Genomic DNA, 16482 nt, shown 5'->3' on the forward strand with positions numbered 1-16482 from the left:
GACTCCATCAGGGCGGTTTATTGTCGAGACCCAAAAGGCCAAACCGTAACACCGGCGTTTCCTTCGCTAATGACCCCGAGTTCCTTGGTTTGTAAGCCTCGATGGGGAACTAATTAGACCCCTCGGAAACGGCATTAATTCTTTCGGGCCGGGAAGGTCCCGCTTGGTGTACCAGGAAGGAAATTTACTAGACGCGCTCCCGGCAGACTCGGGGAGTTGATCCCGGTTCCCTCGCGTGCCCGAGATATCGGGAGGCCCGAGAGGAGTTGGGAGAGATTGGTGGGATGAGAGGCCCCTAATGGGTCTTGAAAGGAAAAGGTGGAAACAGAGAGGGGAAAGTTAAGGAGGGGAGACGGTCCATCATTAGCCATCGCGCGGCAAGGCTACAATCAATAACTCTAGTAATAATAATAATTGCAGCTGTTATTATGCACTAAGCCCTGGAGCAGATAATCACTGGCGTTTACTGGGGGGCTCATTGTGTGACGAGCATGGTGCTAAACACTGATCGACCGCCCAGTGCTCTGCGTGTAGCAGGGGCTTGCTGCCATCCGTCCTGTCGGCCATATTTATCGAGCGCTTACCGTGTGCGGGACACTGTACTCAGCGCTTGGGAGAGTACAGTAGAACAAAATAGACACACAACCTGCCCACAAAGAGCTTACAGTCTAGAGGGATGGGAAGGACGATGGTATTTTTTTTGAAGGGGTTATTCACAGGGGAGCACAGGGATGGATTCAAGCTAGTCATGTTGGACAGTGTCCCCGTCCCGCATGAGGCTCAGTCTCAATGCCCATTTTCCCGATGAGGGAACCGAGGCCTAGAGAAGCGAAGTGACTTGCCCAAGGTCACACGGCCGGCAAGTGGCGGAGCCAGGATTAGAACCCGGGTCTTTCTGAGGCCCGGGCCCTAACCACCGGGCCACGCTGCCTCCATGGGGGTGGAAGGAGTTGGAGGTGGGGTCAGTGAGCAGTACTGCGGGTGAACTATTCTTGGCCTTCTGTCTTCAGACCGCTCAGAGACTTCCAATTCAGAGCGCTGCTCCCCAGGAATTCTCATGCGAGGCCTTCATCCTTTCCAACCCGTCTTTTCATTCTGTCAGAAACAATTCCAACACTTGATTCCTCTGCATCCCTTTTTCCTTCCCCCGTGATAATAATAATGATTATGTGTGTTTTTCAAGGGCCCACTCCACGGCAAGCGACGTGGTAATTATCGGGGAAGCAATACGGCGTAGTGGATAGAACACAAGCCTGGGAGTCAGAAGGTCACGGGTTCTAATCCCGGCTCCGCCGCTTGTCTGCTGTGTGAGCTTGGGAAAGACACTTCTCTGCCTGTTACCTCATCCGTAAAATGGGGATTAAGACTGTGAGCCCCAGGAGGGACAGGGGCCGTTTCCATCCCAGTTTGTATTCATCTCGGTGCTTAGTACGGTGCCTGGCACATAGTAAGCCCTTAATAAATACCAGAATTATTAATATAAGTGGATCAGAAATAGTTCCTGTCCCACACGGGATTCACAGTCCGAATAGGAGGGACAACAGGTATTTGAATCCCTGCTTTACAGCCGAGGAAACGGGGCACAAAGAAGTGAAGTGACTTGTCCAGGGTCACCCAGCAGGCAGGAGGGCAGTGCTAGGATGAGACCCAGATCTTCCACCTCCCAGGCCCGGATCCTTTCCTCCCACCCTTCGCGGCTCGTTTCCTTCTTCCTCTCCCCCCCACGGCCCGTCGTCTCTCCCAAGAAAACCACCACCGGTGACAGGTGCTCAGCTCGCTCAGATGAGGTCGGCCTCTTGGCGGGATTCGGGATGAAGGAGAGATGTCTTCCTCCTCCAACCCTGGAGTGACTTCTTTTCAGGAGGCGGTTCTCGGGAGAGCGGAGGGAGGAGCCTCGGCTTCAGTCGGCGGGGCAGAAAGCGATGTCCAACCCCCCCGGTGAATTCTTTGCCATCCGCTCCGGTACCGACATCCAGACCGGTAGCGAGCAAGAGCAGGTAACTCCTCGTTTTCTCTTGCGGGAGGGCGGTTCTGTCGCAATCGCGGTATCCCTCAGGCCGAGGCCGACAGATTGGGTGGTCACGGCGCCGTGAGAACGGAGAGTCTTGCTGGAGTCCCCCGCCCTGCCCGCCACACTGAACTTGAACTCGCTTCCCAGCGACCCATGCACGGTGTGTTAACCTCTCTCCCTCCCCCCCCACCCCGCCCTACCCCCTGAAACAACTCCGTCGGCCAGAAAGCCCAGGGTTCTTTGCCGGGTTAGCACCAGGCGGCGAACTCTTGATCAATTACAGCCGACTTGACCTTGAAGTCTTAATTATTAAATTGTTTAATACAGTGCCTTGCAGTGAGGACGCGCTCATTAATTTCGCAGGATTTCTCATCCCCACGGTATTTGTCATGAAATGAATAATAATTTGGTCCAGGGACCATTCTATTGATTTACATGGTTGCTTATATAGATTATATACAGTCTGTGTTCAGGGTATTAAAATATATCACTCAGATGAAACAAATAGCTACCAGTGATTGGCCATTTATTTTCCTCTAAGTGGTTCCATTTGTTACCAGTTGGCGCTTGAATCTACTGTGGGGGATAGAATCCTGGATACGTTCCTCTTGAGCGTCGCTTTTTCATGGACAGGCTCGGCTGTTGGGCTCTGGGGAGCTGGCAGTCTGAGGAAGAGAGGAGATGCAGAAGTAAACCCCCCTTGTTGATGGTATTTTTCAGCGCTTTCTACGTGGCAGGCGCCGTTCTAAGCGCCGGGGTCGTATGCAGGCGAATCAGGGGGGTCGCCGTCCCCGTCCCATGTGGGATTCACCGTCTAAGCTCGTTGTGGGCAGGCGATATGTCTGTTGATTGTTAATTGTACTCTCCAAAGCACGTAGTAGAGTGTTTTGCACATAATAATGGTATCTAAGCGCTTACCGTGTGCCGGGCACTGAAGTGAACGCAGGCCGATCGGGTTGGACACGGTCCCTGTCGCACCTGGGGCTCCAACTCTCAATCCCCGTTGTCCAGGTGAGGTGACCGAGGTAAGTGAAGGAACTCGCCCGAGGTCACACAGCGGACAAGCGGCGGAGTTGGGATTAGAACCCATGACCTTCTGACTCACTCTACCCACTACACTGTGCTGCCTTCAACTCTCTCACAGCGCTCGGACCCAAAGTAAGCATTTAACAAATGCCACTGTTATTATCATTATTATTATTATTTTATAAACCCGTCTGTAAACAGAGGATTAAATCCTCCTCCTCCTCCTCCTGATTTAGGCTGAGCCCCACACGGGACCTGATTGTCTTGTATCCGCTCCAGCTCTTCTTCAGTGCTTGACACCAAGTGAGCATTTAGAAAATACCACTATTATTATTATTGTTATTTTTACCATTCCTCCCTCTGTAAAATGGAGATTAAATCCTCTTCCCTCTATCCTTCTCCCTCTGAGTTAGACTGTGAGCCTCATGTGAGACGAGGACTGTGTCCAACCTGATTAGATTGTATCCAGCGCTTCGTACAGTGCTTGGCACATAGTGACTAACGATCATAAAAAAAGATTTCTCCATCTGTGGTCCAGCTGTGGATTGCACTCGTTCATTCTTTCATTCGGTTGTGGAGCGCTTGCCGGGTGCAGAGCATTGTGCTAAGCACTTGGAAAGTAAAGTTCAGCAATCAAGAGAGACAATCCCCGCCCACCCCGAGCTTATCGTTTAGACTCCTGCATCCCCCTGGTCAAGGTGTATGATCCTGTCGCTCTAACGTCCCTAACTCCTCGTTGTCGCCTGAGTAGCCCTTATATATTCCCCTATTGCCGGAGGAATAGCTTTGGGAAATGGCATCTCCCAATCCCCTTTTCTAGATGGCCTAGGGTGGTGTAATAATGATCATTATGGCGTTTGTGGTGCACTTTCTACGTGCCAAGCACTGCACTAAGCCCCGGGGTAGATACGCCATCATCCGGTCCCAGTCGACTTAAAAGGGAAGACGCGTTGGAATCCCTGTTTGCCGATGGGTGAACCGAGGCACGGAGATGGTCACACGACAGACAAGCCTCTCTACTTTTCTGGGCCTCACCCCCCTCGTCTGCGAAATGGCGATTCAGTGGCTTTTAATTGATTCATCCATCAATCAGCGGTATTTATGGAGCGATTAGTGAGGGTGGAGCACTCAAGTGCTTGGGTGAGTTCAGTGCCAGAGAGTTATTAGGCCACGCTGCTTCTCACAGTCCGTTTTGGACACAGTACGGGTCCCACACGCGGCTCGCAGTCTTAATCCCCGTTTTAGGGATGAGGGAACTGAAGCCCAGTGAAGTGACTTGCCCAAAGTCACACAGCAGACGGGTGGCCAAGTGGGATCAGGCTTCTGACTCCCAGGCCCACTCTCTTCCCGCTAGGCCACGCCGTTTCTCCCCATCAGTGGGGGGAGAATCGTCAGAGCTACTTTGCTCTTCACTTCCACCTACGGCTCGATCAGATGCTCAGTAAAGAGCTTCTGATAAGTGTGATTTGGGTGTTTAAGTAACAGTTAATGGATTTTCAATGGCTCTTTTTATTTTTCCTTCAGTTGCTCCGTCAGTAGGAAGTCGAATTTACGGCCTTAAGGGGTACAGTGATTCCTCGACTGCGCGGCGTTTGTGTAGGCATGTTACTTACTGCGATCACGGCGGCTTCGGGACTGCTCTGGCTAATGCGGAGGTGTTTACTTCCGTCGCCGCCCCGTGGGGAGACATTTCCACGGGAAACGAAAGGGCCTCTCATCCTCCGATCGCCCCATGGTGGGTCCTCCCTCAAGGCAGCGTGGCCTAGTGGCTAGAGCCCGGGCTCGGAAGTCCGAAAGACCTGGGTTCTAATCAGTGGTATTGCTCGTCGTCCGCTGTGTGACCTTGGGCAAGTTACGTCACTTCTCTGAGCCTCGACTTCCCTCTCTGTGGAATGGGGATTAAATCCTGCTCCTTCCAACTAAGCCCGTGAGCCCCCACATGGAACACGTGTCCAACCTGGTGATCTTTGCATCTATCCCCGCAATTCGTACGGTGCTTGGCACAAAGTAAGCGCTTGAGCCGCGGTATTAATATTATTGGGATCCTGGACTCGGCCCCTCTAGACTGTAAAGTCAGTGTGGGCTGGAGCCTTATCTACCAAATCGGTTGCGTTATACTCGATACACAGGAAGCACTCAATAAATTTGACCGGGAGAGTACGACGAAAAATAGATTCCGGGTGGATACGTATGTCTCTGCTATGGGGCTGAGGGAAGGAGTGATTAGCACAGCGCTTAGGCAGGGGAGTGCGGGTTTTCCCACGAGGAGCCTGAGAGCCTGACTAAATCCAGCGCAGATCACGGGCCCTTACCCCGTCCCCCTCCGTTTCTCCTCTGGCAGGAAAGGCCGAAAGAAATCCTCGTCAGTTGAAAGGAGCGGACCAACCTAGCGAGAATTTAGGCGGCACGGAGTTTCATAGCAGAGTGTGTTTGATTAAATATTAATAAGCTGAGATCATCGTCTTTGGAGAGACTGGGTTAGCGAACTGCACACCCGCGGAAGAGCAAAATTCACCCTCAGCATCATTTGCTTTTACGCTCGTCCGGGGCTGGGTGGTTTGCCCTTTCAGAGTTTGTTTGGCTCATCAAAAACACAGGGAATTGTGTCCGTTTAGTGTTGTATTAGTAATGACACAATGGTACTTGTTAAGTGTTTACTGTGTGCCAAGCACTGAGGTAAATATAAATTAATCAGTTCGGACACCGTCCCTGTCCCCCTTGGGGCTCACGTCTTATCCCCATTTCACAGATGAGGCGATCGAGGCGCAGAGAAGTCAAGTGACCTGCCCCAGGTCGCACAGCGGGCATGTGACGGGGCTGAGACTCCCCTAAGCCTGAATTTTCCCCGGACGCTTAGTACGGTGCTCTGCGTTCGGTAAGAGCTCAATAAAAACGACAAACACCGCAGTGACCACCTAACTAGGAGGGAGAGAGAGGGGGCAGGATTGGATATTAGAGAAGCAGCGTGGCTCAGTGGAGAGAGCCCGGGCTTGGGAGTCAGAGGTCGTGAGTTCGAATCGTGGATCTGCCACTTGTCAGCTGTGTGACTGTGGGGAAGTCACTTCACTTCTCGGTGCCTCGGTGACCTCATCTGGAAAATGGGGATTAACTGCGAGCCTCACGTGGGACGACCTGATTACCCCGTATCTCCCCCAGCGCTTAGAACAGTGCTCGGCACATAGTAAGCGCTTAACAGATACCAACATTATTATTATTGTGCGTCCAAGAGGAAAATCCCTCAAAGAAATCCAGGTCGGGGGACCCGTCAGGGCACGGGGGGGTCGATGGAAGTGGCGGATTGGGACAGATAAAGAAATGGAGGAAGAGAGGAATGGGGGAGCGGGGCAAATAGAGCGGACACGAGGTCAGAGGACTAAGGTCAGCGAGCTGGATGCGGAGGAGGAACGGCCGTCTCATCTCCTGGTCTCGGTCTGCAGGTGGGAGAACTTCCAGGCGACGGAGAAACCTTTCTAATTCAGCTTCACTTCAGTCATTTCGCGAATGAAGTTGAAGGCACGCAACAGCCCCGGGGACTTAATGACTCAAGAACTAATTGGTCCCACTTTTCCAGTGTTTTGTTGCAAAAATACTTCGTGTCTGAGAACGGAGAATTGAGAAGAAAAGAAATAACCCAGTCGGTTCTCACGGAAGTGCTTTTATCCCGTTCATAATGGCCAGGAGAAAATTTTCCCATTTGCGATTTCGTCCTCGCTTATTTTGCATTGTCGGCTCCGTGCGGCCCCTGAGTGTTTGACTTCTCCATTATTTTTTAATGCGTGCAAACCGCCAAGTTTTCGGAAGCGTGGGAATAACTTTTCGGTTAATTTAATCGACCTTGGACGACGTTCCCTCGGCAAGATCCAACACGCGTATTCGTAGCTCGACGGGGGAATGGAGAGTTCTGTCAGAAACCACGGTTGGGAACCCAAGTCTTTCACTCGGACCAGAGGCGAGAGAAAACACCGCGCATTTCCACAGGGCTTTTTTGTTCCGGTATTTGTTAAGCCCGTCTTATGTGCCAGGCGCTGTACCGAGCGCTGGGGGGAATACGAGCAAATCCGTCGGACGCGGTCCCTGGCCCACGTGGGGCTCACGGTCTCGATCCTCGTTTTACAGATGAGGTAACGGAGGCACGGAGAAGCGACTTGCCCGAGGTCACACAGCAAACACGTGGCAGAGTCAGGATTAGAACCCGTGACCTCCCGACGCCCAGGCTCTCTACGCTACGCCGTGCTGCTTCTCGCACCGCCGATCTACTGACTCCCAACTCAGAGCTCTATCCACTGGACCGTCCGTCCCCAATTGCCACCCTCACGGGAGGGATGGTTGAGCCGTCTCCTCACCCCGGCGGTCACGCGGAAGGTCATGGGTTCTGGTCCCGGCTCCGCCCCTTGCCCGCTGTGTGACCTTGGTCGAGTCATTTCCCTTCCTCACCTGGGCTTAGTGGAAAGAGCACGGGCTCGGGAGACCCACGTCCGCTCCCGGCTCCGCCACTCGTCGGCTGTGTGACCTTAGGCGAGTCACTTCACTTCTCTGTGCCTCTGTCAAATGGGGATTCGAGTGGGAGCCCCGCGTGGGACCACCTGCTTACCCTGTACCTAGTAGACGCTTAACAAATCCCACTGCAGCGTGGCTCAGTGGAAAGAGCCCGGGCTTGGGAGTCGGAGGTCATGGGTTCGAATCCCAGATCTGCCACTCGTCAGCTGGGTGACTGTGGGCAAATCACTTCACTTCTCTGTGCCTCAGTTCCCTCATCCGTAAAATGGGGATTAACCGTGAGCCTCACGTGGGACCCCCCCGATGACCCTGTAACTCCCCCGGCGCTTAGAACCGTGCCCTGCACGTAGTAAGCGCTTGACACATACCAACATTATTATATCAATAGTCTCTGGGCCTCGCTTTCCTCATCCGGAAAATGGGGATCGAAACCGGGAGCCCCACGTGGAACGGGGACTGCGTCCAACCCGATCGGCCTGTATCCACCCCAGCGCTCAGGACGGCGCCTGCCACGTAGTAAGCACTTGATACCAAAATCAGTGGTCTTATCGTTAGCGAATCCCATCCTTCCCGGGGAGACACGGCCCTCTTGACTTCCAGAGCCTCCTGCTCACCGGCAGCGAGCAGAGCGGGTGAGGAGAGTGGAGACAGGACCCCAGGAACGAGAGTCTGTCACCCAGGCCATTGTGGAACGAGAACAAACAGAGATGGGCATGTAGCACTTAGAGGATAGAGTCCAATATAAATGCTAAATTATGATAATAATCCCCGGCTTTGAAGTAGCCGCCTTTGGTGGTTTCGGTTCGTGTTTAAATCCTTTAGACAAATTCAGCCGAAGCAGATTTGCTGTCCTTCCCCGGGACGACGTGCGACCTCCCCGTCGACTTGGTGAGGGGCCCCCGCAGAATAAGTCCAGAATTTCACTCCGGTTGTACATTTCCGCTTCCGGCGAGGACGGCGCGGGGGAAGCCGAGCCCGAAGACGGCCTTCGTTTCCTTCCCGGTGGAAGGCCAGACCAAGTACCTCGGTGCATCTCGTACGCACTGACTCCGTTTTACCTTTCTCCTCTCAGCCGCGAAGTTATTCCGCCTCCCCGGCTGGGCGCCACGGGCCTTCAGGTCCAGTCATATTGTCCGCTAACTGCCTCTGAAGCACCTGTCCACCCACTAAGCATCCGATTCCTTTTCATTCTCCCTCCTACCCCTCCCCGTGACCCTTCAACTTGATGCTTTTATCTCTCCCTTCTAACTAATAACTGTTATTATGGCACTGAGCGCTTAATGTGGGTCAAGAACTGTTCGTTTGTTGGGGGTTTTTTATGGTATTTAAGCGCTTCATTTCTCTGGGCCTCCGTTTTCTCATCTGTAAAATGGGGATTCGGTACCTGTTGTCATTTTCCCTCGGATCGTGAGCCGCCCGTGGGACGGGGATTAGGAGAGGATCGATTAGCTTGTATGTACTCTACCTCACAGCAGGGACTTCACAAATGTAGAGAAGCAGCGTGGCTCGGCGGAAAGAGCACGGGCTCGGAAGTCGGGGGCCATGGGTTCGAATCCCGCCCCCCCCCCCCCGTCGGCTGTGTGACTGTGGGCAGGTCACTTAACGTCTCTGGGCCTCAGCGACCTCAACTGTAAAATGGGGATTAAGACTGTGAGCCCCACGTGGGCCAACCTGATCACCTTGTATCTCCCCCGGCGCTTAGAACGGTGCTTTGCACGTAGTAAGCGCTCAACAAATACCATTATTATTATTATTAAATATCAGAGTTGTTGCTGCTGCTGTTGCTGAAGTAGACTGAAACAGTCCCTTTAGACTGTAAACTCACTGTGGGCAGGGAATGTGTCTGTTACATTGGTAAATTCTACACACCCAAGCATTCATTCATTCGTTGTTTTATTTTATTTTTTGAGTGCTTACTGTGTGCAGAGAACTGTACAGAGTGCCTGGGAGAATGCAGTCGAACAATAAACAGACACCTTCCCCGCCCACCACGAGCGGCGTTCTGCCCAGAGGAAGCACTTGATCCGAAGAACAGGTGAGAAGACAGGTCCAGCGAGGTTAAGTGAATCTCCCGGAGTCACACAGCACTGAGGCGAAAGAACGGGGATCAGAACACGGGTCTAGCGATTCACAGCTCCCCATTCTCCCCCCGACTGCCCCTCTCTCCGGCTTTTTCCTCCTCCAGCACACGCGCACGTCGGTATCGGAGACCCTAAACCTCAAAAGCTGCACCTGCCCCCCCCCCCCCCCCCCGAGACGACGGAAAAGTAAATTAGATCAACTGTTCTGCAAGAGCCCAGAGGAAAGCCCAGGTTATTACACCGTTTTTATTGCCCTTCTGTTGGAAACCTAAGGGTAGCAACCTTCCCCTTGATTATCCGGGCGGCTTTACCCAAGCCGAGTTCTAACGGATATCTTCGTCTTGCGGCCTTTTTGTATTTTCTCTTTCTTCTAATCTGCAGCTCCTCGCCTGGTAAAAATGAGTCGGGCCTTTTCAGCTTTCCTGTCTGTGAACCGTCAGGTAAATCATGCTAAAAGACTGGACATCCTTTCTTTCTTTTTCTTACTGGGGAACTCTGGACTCCTGATTTCTCCGATTTTGAGCTCTGATTTTTGGATTGCCACCTGGGCGAAGAACACTGTTGCCCTCTAGTGAATAAATGCCTTCAGACGGTTGACTGACTTCTTTTCTTCCCCCCCTTGATCATCTCCTCTCGGAATGATTTTCCTTTAACTGCCTACCAAATCCAAGTGAGGAGCGGTGGCTATCGCCAGCCAGAAATCTGCCATTATTCGCCCCGAGAATTCTGTAAACGAGCCTCCCCGGCGCATTGAAAAGTCAAAGCGATACCGCCTGTGTATAAGATGGAAAGATAGAATCAGAGAAGATTTCCTCTTCGTTCCCCCGCACACACCCCTAAACATTCACAACCACGCCGCCCTCACGACTGAGGAATTGATGTATAGTCTCCTCCGACGCATTTTACACGTAAAGGCGAACCTTTAACTCTTTCCAAACGTCGCTCACGTTTTAGGCCTGATTTTTATCCGAACGTGGCTGGGGTCGTTAGTCCTCAGCTGCGCTGGTAATAGAAAGATACATTTCATTCGGAAGGCGGGATCTCTCGTACCTGGGAGGAAACGGTTGAAATGGATCCGTGACTCGGTGTCGCGTTCTCCTCAGAGCTCTCTCAAACCCTAACGTGAAGGCACGACCAAATTTCCCATCCGTTTTTCATCAGTTTGGAAAGATGCAGGATAAAAGGAGCTGAAAGACAAATCTATAGAGTTGAGCGGCAGCTTCTAAATGAGAATATCGCTCTCTCGCACATGTATAAATATATCAGGAAATAGAACTGCTTGAACTCTCTCTCTCTCTCAAAGTTTCAAGTGGCATATACGTATTCTTTTCTACTGGCCGGGCACGTTTTGGGCGAGTTTCTATCTGCAGGGTTACTTGACAGCTTTATCTGTCGTCTTATCAAGGTGTTTCGGGTTCATGAGAAGAGGATTTTAGACATCTGAACTCTAGGTTCTAAAACCACAAGCTTCACGGCTGGCGATGATCCAATCCATCGGTGGGACTTAGTGAGCACTTGCTGTACGCAGAGCACTGTACTGATCGCTTGGGAGGGCGGGGCAGGGAATGAGGCTACCAATTCTCTCATCTCGTACTCTCCCGAGCGCTTAGTACGAAAGGGCTCAATAAATACGATGGATTGGTACAAGCTAGCGGAGTCTCTAGATGGTAAGAATAATAATTGCGTATTATAAATTATTAACGATGAAGTCCGCCTACCCCTCTAGACTGTAAGCTCGTTATGGGCAGGGAACCTGTCCGCCAATTCCGTTGCATTGTCCTCTCCCACGCGCTCGGTACAGTGCTCTGCACACGGTAAGCGCTCAAGAAATTCCATTGATTATCTGATTGTAAGAGAAGAATATCCAGCAATCCCAGGACTCTCACTTCAGAACCGTCTACCTAATTTCCAGTAAGGATTCATTGCCCGGTCTTGATTTTTCAATACCGTTCAATGATATTGATCCAGTGGGCTTGGCCTAGTGTAAAAGTACACACCTGGAGACCATCAGGCAAGGCTCTTAACCTCTCTGGGCCTCAGTTTCCTCCTTTGTAAAACGGGGACAGCACACACTTGCTCTCCCCTGCCTCTTAATAATGCGGGTATTTGTTAAGCGCTTACTATGTGCAGAGCACTGTTCTAAGCGCTGGGGTGGATACAGGGTCATCAGGCTGTCGCACGTGAGGCTCACAGTTAATCCCCATTTTACAGATGAGGTCACTGAGGCACAGAGAAGTTAAGTGACGTGCCCAAAGTCACACAGCTGACACGTGGCAGATCTGGGATTCGAACCCATGACCTCTAACTCCCAAGCCCGGGCTCTTTCCACTGAGCCATGCTGCTTCTCTAAGCCTCTTAAGTCTGTGAACCACGTCCGATTATTTATCTGCCTCAGAACATGGTCCAGCGCTTGGCCCAGAGTAGACACTGAACGAACACCTTGATCGTTGCGGTTATTAATCGATTCATCGATCGATGGTATTTATTGAGCGCTTACTACATGTGCAGAGCACTGTACTAAGCATTTTGGAGAGTATGCATTTCATTCAATCGTGTATATTGAGAACGTACCGTGTGCGGAACATTGTACTAAGCACGTGGGAGAGTACAATTTAATGCAATATAGTAGAATTAGCGGACACGTTCCCCGCCCGTAACGAGCTTACGGTCTCTAGGAAGGTACAGGAATGAATATGAATAAACAGTAATTTATAATATATAATTTAAAGATATGTCCATAGTGTGGTATTATTACCATTAATATCATTGTTGTTCTGGTTATTATTTATGGGGTTTGCTTATACCGAGGGACAGTTTGATGAATACAAGAGCCGAAAACATTAATAAGATTGATATCAGGCGAAGTAATTTCCTGGAAAAACCCGTCTAATTACTTTGAGAAGTGAAATAGCAATGCGAAAAGTATAATTGAGTTCATCCCCGAGATTCAAGGTAGCAAAGACAAAAACCGAAAAATCAGGGCAATTAGAATTACCGAAACATTAAGCATGTGAAAATTCATCAGTTGAGGATAATTGGGAGAATGGTGAATGTTGACTGGCATGCAAGGCCTTGACGAGCTCAGGGCCGAGAGTCAGAGGACCTGGCTTCCAATCCTGATTCTGACCCGTGTCTGCTGGGTGACCTAGGGCAAGTCGCTTCCTTTCTCTGTGCCTCAGTTCCCTCATCCGTAAAACGGGGCCGAAGACCGTGAGCTCCATGTGGGACGGGGACTGTGTCCGACCCGATCACCTTGTATCCACCCCGGCGTTCAGTCTGGTGCCTTGCACGTAGTAAGTACTCTACCAGTGCCGTAAGAAAAAGGTTCTCTCGCCTCCCATTTTTGAAGGATCGTGGTCTGCTCCTAGTTGAGAAGGAAGACTATGAGGGCCAAAGGGTAATGTGAGGGGTATTGGCTTCGGGCACTGAAGTGAGAGAAGCAGCGTGGCTCGGTGGTAAGAGCCAGGGTTTGGTAGTCAGAGGTCATGGGTTCGAATCCCAGCTCTGCCACTTGTCAGCTGTGTGACTGTGGGCGAGTCACTTCACTTCTCTGCGCCTCGTTACCCCATCTGTAAAATGGGGATTAACTGTGAGCCTCACATGGGACAACCTCATTACCTGTATCTACCCCAGCACGTAGAACAGTGCTCTGCACATAGTATCTGCCTAACAAAATACCAACATTATTATTTGACCTTCAGTCAAAGTAGCAAAGAGGTGAACTTGACCCCTTCGCCCCAGGATCGGATCCATCCCCGCTGGATATAGGCTCCTCAAGCACAGGGACTCTGTCCACCAACTCCCTCGTATTGGACTCTCCCAAGCGCTCAGTACAGCGCTCTCCCTAGCTCTCCATAAATGCCCTCGATCGGTTGACTCGCAGTAAGACCCAAGGGAGATCAACCGGAATGATGGAAGTAATATTTTCCTTCTCAACATAGTTTCCCTCTGGGGGAGAAAATGAAGGGGCTCACAGACTCAATCTCCATTTTATTCATTCACTCGTGTTTAGTGAGCGCTTACTATGTGCAGAGCACTGTATTAAGCGCTTGGAGAGTACAACTCGGCAGCAGATAGAGACGATCCCTACCCAACTACGGGCTCACGGCCCAGAAGGGGTGGGGGGGGGGGGACAGACAACGAAACGAAACAGATGAGGTGACTCGGGCACCGAGAGGTGAAGTGACTTGCTCAAGGTCACCCAGCAGACGGGTGGCGGAGGCGGCATTAGAACCCCTGACCTTCCGACTCCCAAGCCCGACCTCTATCCGCTACACCACGCTGGACCCCCCCAACTCCCCTAACTTCCTCCCGTCTCCGTCCCCGACTCTTCCCTCGAGCATCTCGGAAGATGGAGCCGGGTGCCCGTTACAGCTAGCACGTGACCCGCTCTGACCCACGGCAAGAACAACGGCGGTCCTGAAAATATCAGAAGGAAAGACGAAGTGGCTTGGCCTTCGGCGCCGAATGCGCCTTTGTACTAAATCTAAACCTCTTTAGCAGTAAAAGTTGGCCATTGTTTACTGCTCCTTTCCTCCATTCTGTAAATAAGAAAGGCACACAAAGAAGAATAATTAGCGGTGCTTTATCTCTGCGGTAACCCCATCGTTCCCCCCGCCCGGATATTTTATCGTCACCATAAAGCAGAGCATATTAAAATGGCTCACTTTTTCAAGTTTAAGTAAACTCTTTGGAGAATGGATTTTGTGATCGAACTCCAGATGGATTTTTCACTAACCTCTGTCTTTCATTTCCTACCGTACCGGAGGGTTTTTGTTGGGTTTTTTTTTTCCTTTTCCTTCTCCACCAATACTTAGCCCCCAGAAATAAATAAATAAAATCATCCTCGCAAAGCTCAAAACCGGAGAATAGCTTAATGGTGGGAGGAAACAGGGTTTGCAGGTTTGAAGTAAGAAAACATGCTTATTACAGTTAAAAGAAATAATAGACATTGGAAGAAAGGAGTATTTATCTACCCCATTTGGATGACAATCTTTTCATCAGAGAGCGAGAGAGAGAAATTCGAGTCGGGAATTTAATAGCCAAGGTTACCCAGAAATATGATTCAGATAAAATTACTTTATTGAGCATAATTTCTTAATGCCGTTTGAATATTCCTATAATTTAGACAGGCGCATTTTAGATGAAGCTCTGCCTTTGGTTCCGAGGATCACAATAAAACACTATTTCCATTAATACACTCCGTCCCCCACACGCCTCCGTCCCCCCCACGCCCACCGTCGCCGAGCTTTTAGCAATTAATACCGCGTTCCTGCATGTCCGTCGACGGAATTAAATCTTCCGTTTAATGGACCGTCGTTTTACCGATGAAGAAATAAAAATCTGCCCAGAGTCTCCCCCGAAAATAAAATGTTCCTCTAAAGAGGCGAAAGGTCAGCCGGCTTCAGCCTTTGAATCCAAATAATTGCTCCCGGGATAGTTTGGGAAAACTCGGGCTTTGTCCGTGAAGATGCAGTGGAGACTGCTAGAATTAGCCCGAAGGTAGGATGTTGAGCCCAACAACCGGCTCTTTCTTCCCCTCGATCTTCAGAGAAGGAAATTCAGGACATTTTTCCGTCCGTTCCCAGCTTGAGAAAGTCCCGGGGCTGGTGGCAGTCGGGAGCTGGAGAGGAGTAGAGATCCCGCTAGGTTGTAAAATCTTGGAGGGCGGGGATTAGGTCAACGAGCACTTTTGTATTTTACTCTCATGCTGAGAACGGTGCTCTGTGCACGGAAAGGACTCAATCAACTCCAACAATTCCATTGATTGAGCGAGAAGCAGCCTGGCGTGGTGGATAGAGCCCGGGCCCGCGAGGCGGGAGGTCACGGCTTCCAATTCCGGCCCCGCCGCTTCTCCGTTGCGTGACCGTAGACGGGTCACTTCACTTCTCTGCACCTCAGTCGCCTCGTCTGTAAAATGGGATTTGGGACACTGAGCCCGACGTGGGACAGGGACCGTGTCCAACCTGATTTGCTTGTAATAATAATAAAAATGTTGATATTTAAGCGCTTACTAGCTGCAGAGCACTGTTCTAAGCGCTGGGGGGAGAGACAGGGTAATCAGGTTGCCCCACGTGAGGCTCACAGTTAATCCCCCTTTTCCAGATGAGGTCACTGAGGCACCGAGAAGTGAAGTGACCTGCCCCCAGTCACACAGCTGACGAGTGGCGGAGCCGGGATTCGAACCCATGACCGCTGACTCCCAAACCCGGGCTCTTTCCACTGAGCCACGCTGCTTCTGTAACCGCCCGAGTGTGTAGTACGGTGCCTGGCACGTAGTAAGCGCCGTGGTATACAGCTACCATAATTACTATTATATTTAGACCTGGCTTCTAACTCTGGATCTACCCTTTGCCTGCTGGGTGACCTTGGGCAAGTCACTGGATTTACTTGTGCCTCAGTTACCTCATCTCTAAAATGAGGATTAAGTACTTAATCTCCCTCCAAGGCCGTGAGCCCAGTGTGGGTTAGGGACTGAACTGGACCTGACTATAGCTACCCTGGCGCTCAATACAGTGTACGTAGAAAGCACTTAACGAATACCAGTGATTTTTTACTGAGCACCCGTTGGGTGTGACGTATTGTACTAAGCACTTGTGAAATTGTAACCGAAGCCCGTGATATCTTCCCTGCCCACAAGAAGCTTCCACTCTAATGGAATCCATCAGTCAGATCGATCAATGGTATCGGTTGAGTGTTTAGTGTGTATAGGGAGCTGTATTAATAATGATTTTGGTGTTTAAGTGCTTACTGTGTGCCAGGTACCGTATCAAGCCCTGGGGTGGATACCAATTGGGTTGGACACAGTCCCTGTCCCACATGGGGCTCCCAGTCTCGATCCCCTTTTTTCCGACGAGGTGACGGAGG

The 16482-nt window shown here is 51.0% G+C and overlaps 1 protein-coding gene across 1 annotated transcript in view; it reads left to right on the plus strand.

Moving 5' to 3' along the window:
* The first annotated feature begins 1922 nt into the window (after positions 1-1922).
* TMPRSS15 (transmembrane serine protease 15) overlaps positions 1923-16482 on the plus strand; it is a 62193-nt gene continuing 47633 nt past the window's right edge. Inside the window, exons 1-3 of the mRNA XM_039914552.1 lie at positions 1923-1997; positions 8357-8570; positions 9997-10055. Coding sequence (XP_039770486.1) covers positions 1923-1997; positions 8357-8570; positions 9997-10055 — 348 coding nt within the window. The remainder of the gene's footprint in view (positions 1998-8356; positions 8571-9996; positions 10056-16482) is intronic.

This window comes from Ornithorhynchus anatinus, chromosome 17, assembly GCF_004115215.2.
Source record: "Ornithorhynchus anatinus isolate Pmale09 chromosome 17, mOrnAna1.pri.v4, whole genome shotgun sequence".
NCBI lineage: Eukaryota > Metazoa > Chordata > Mammalia > Monotremata > Ornithorhynchidae > Ornithorhynchus > Ornithorhynchus anatinus.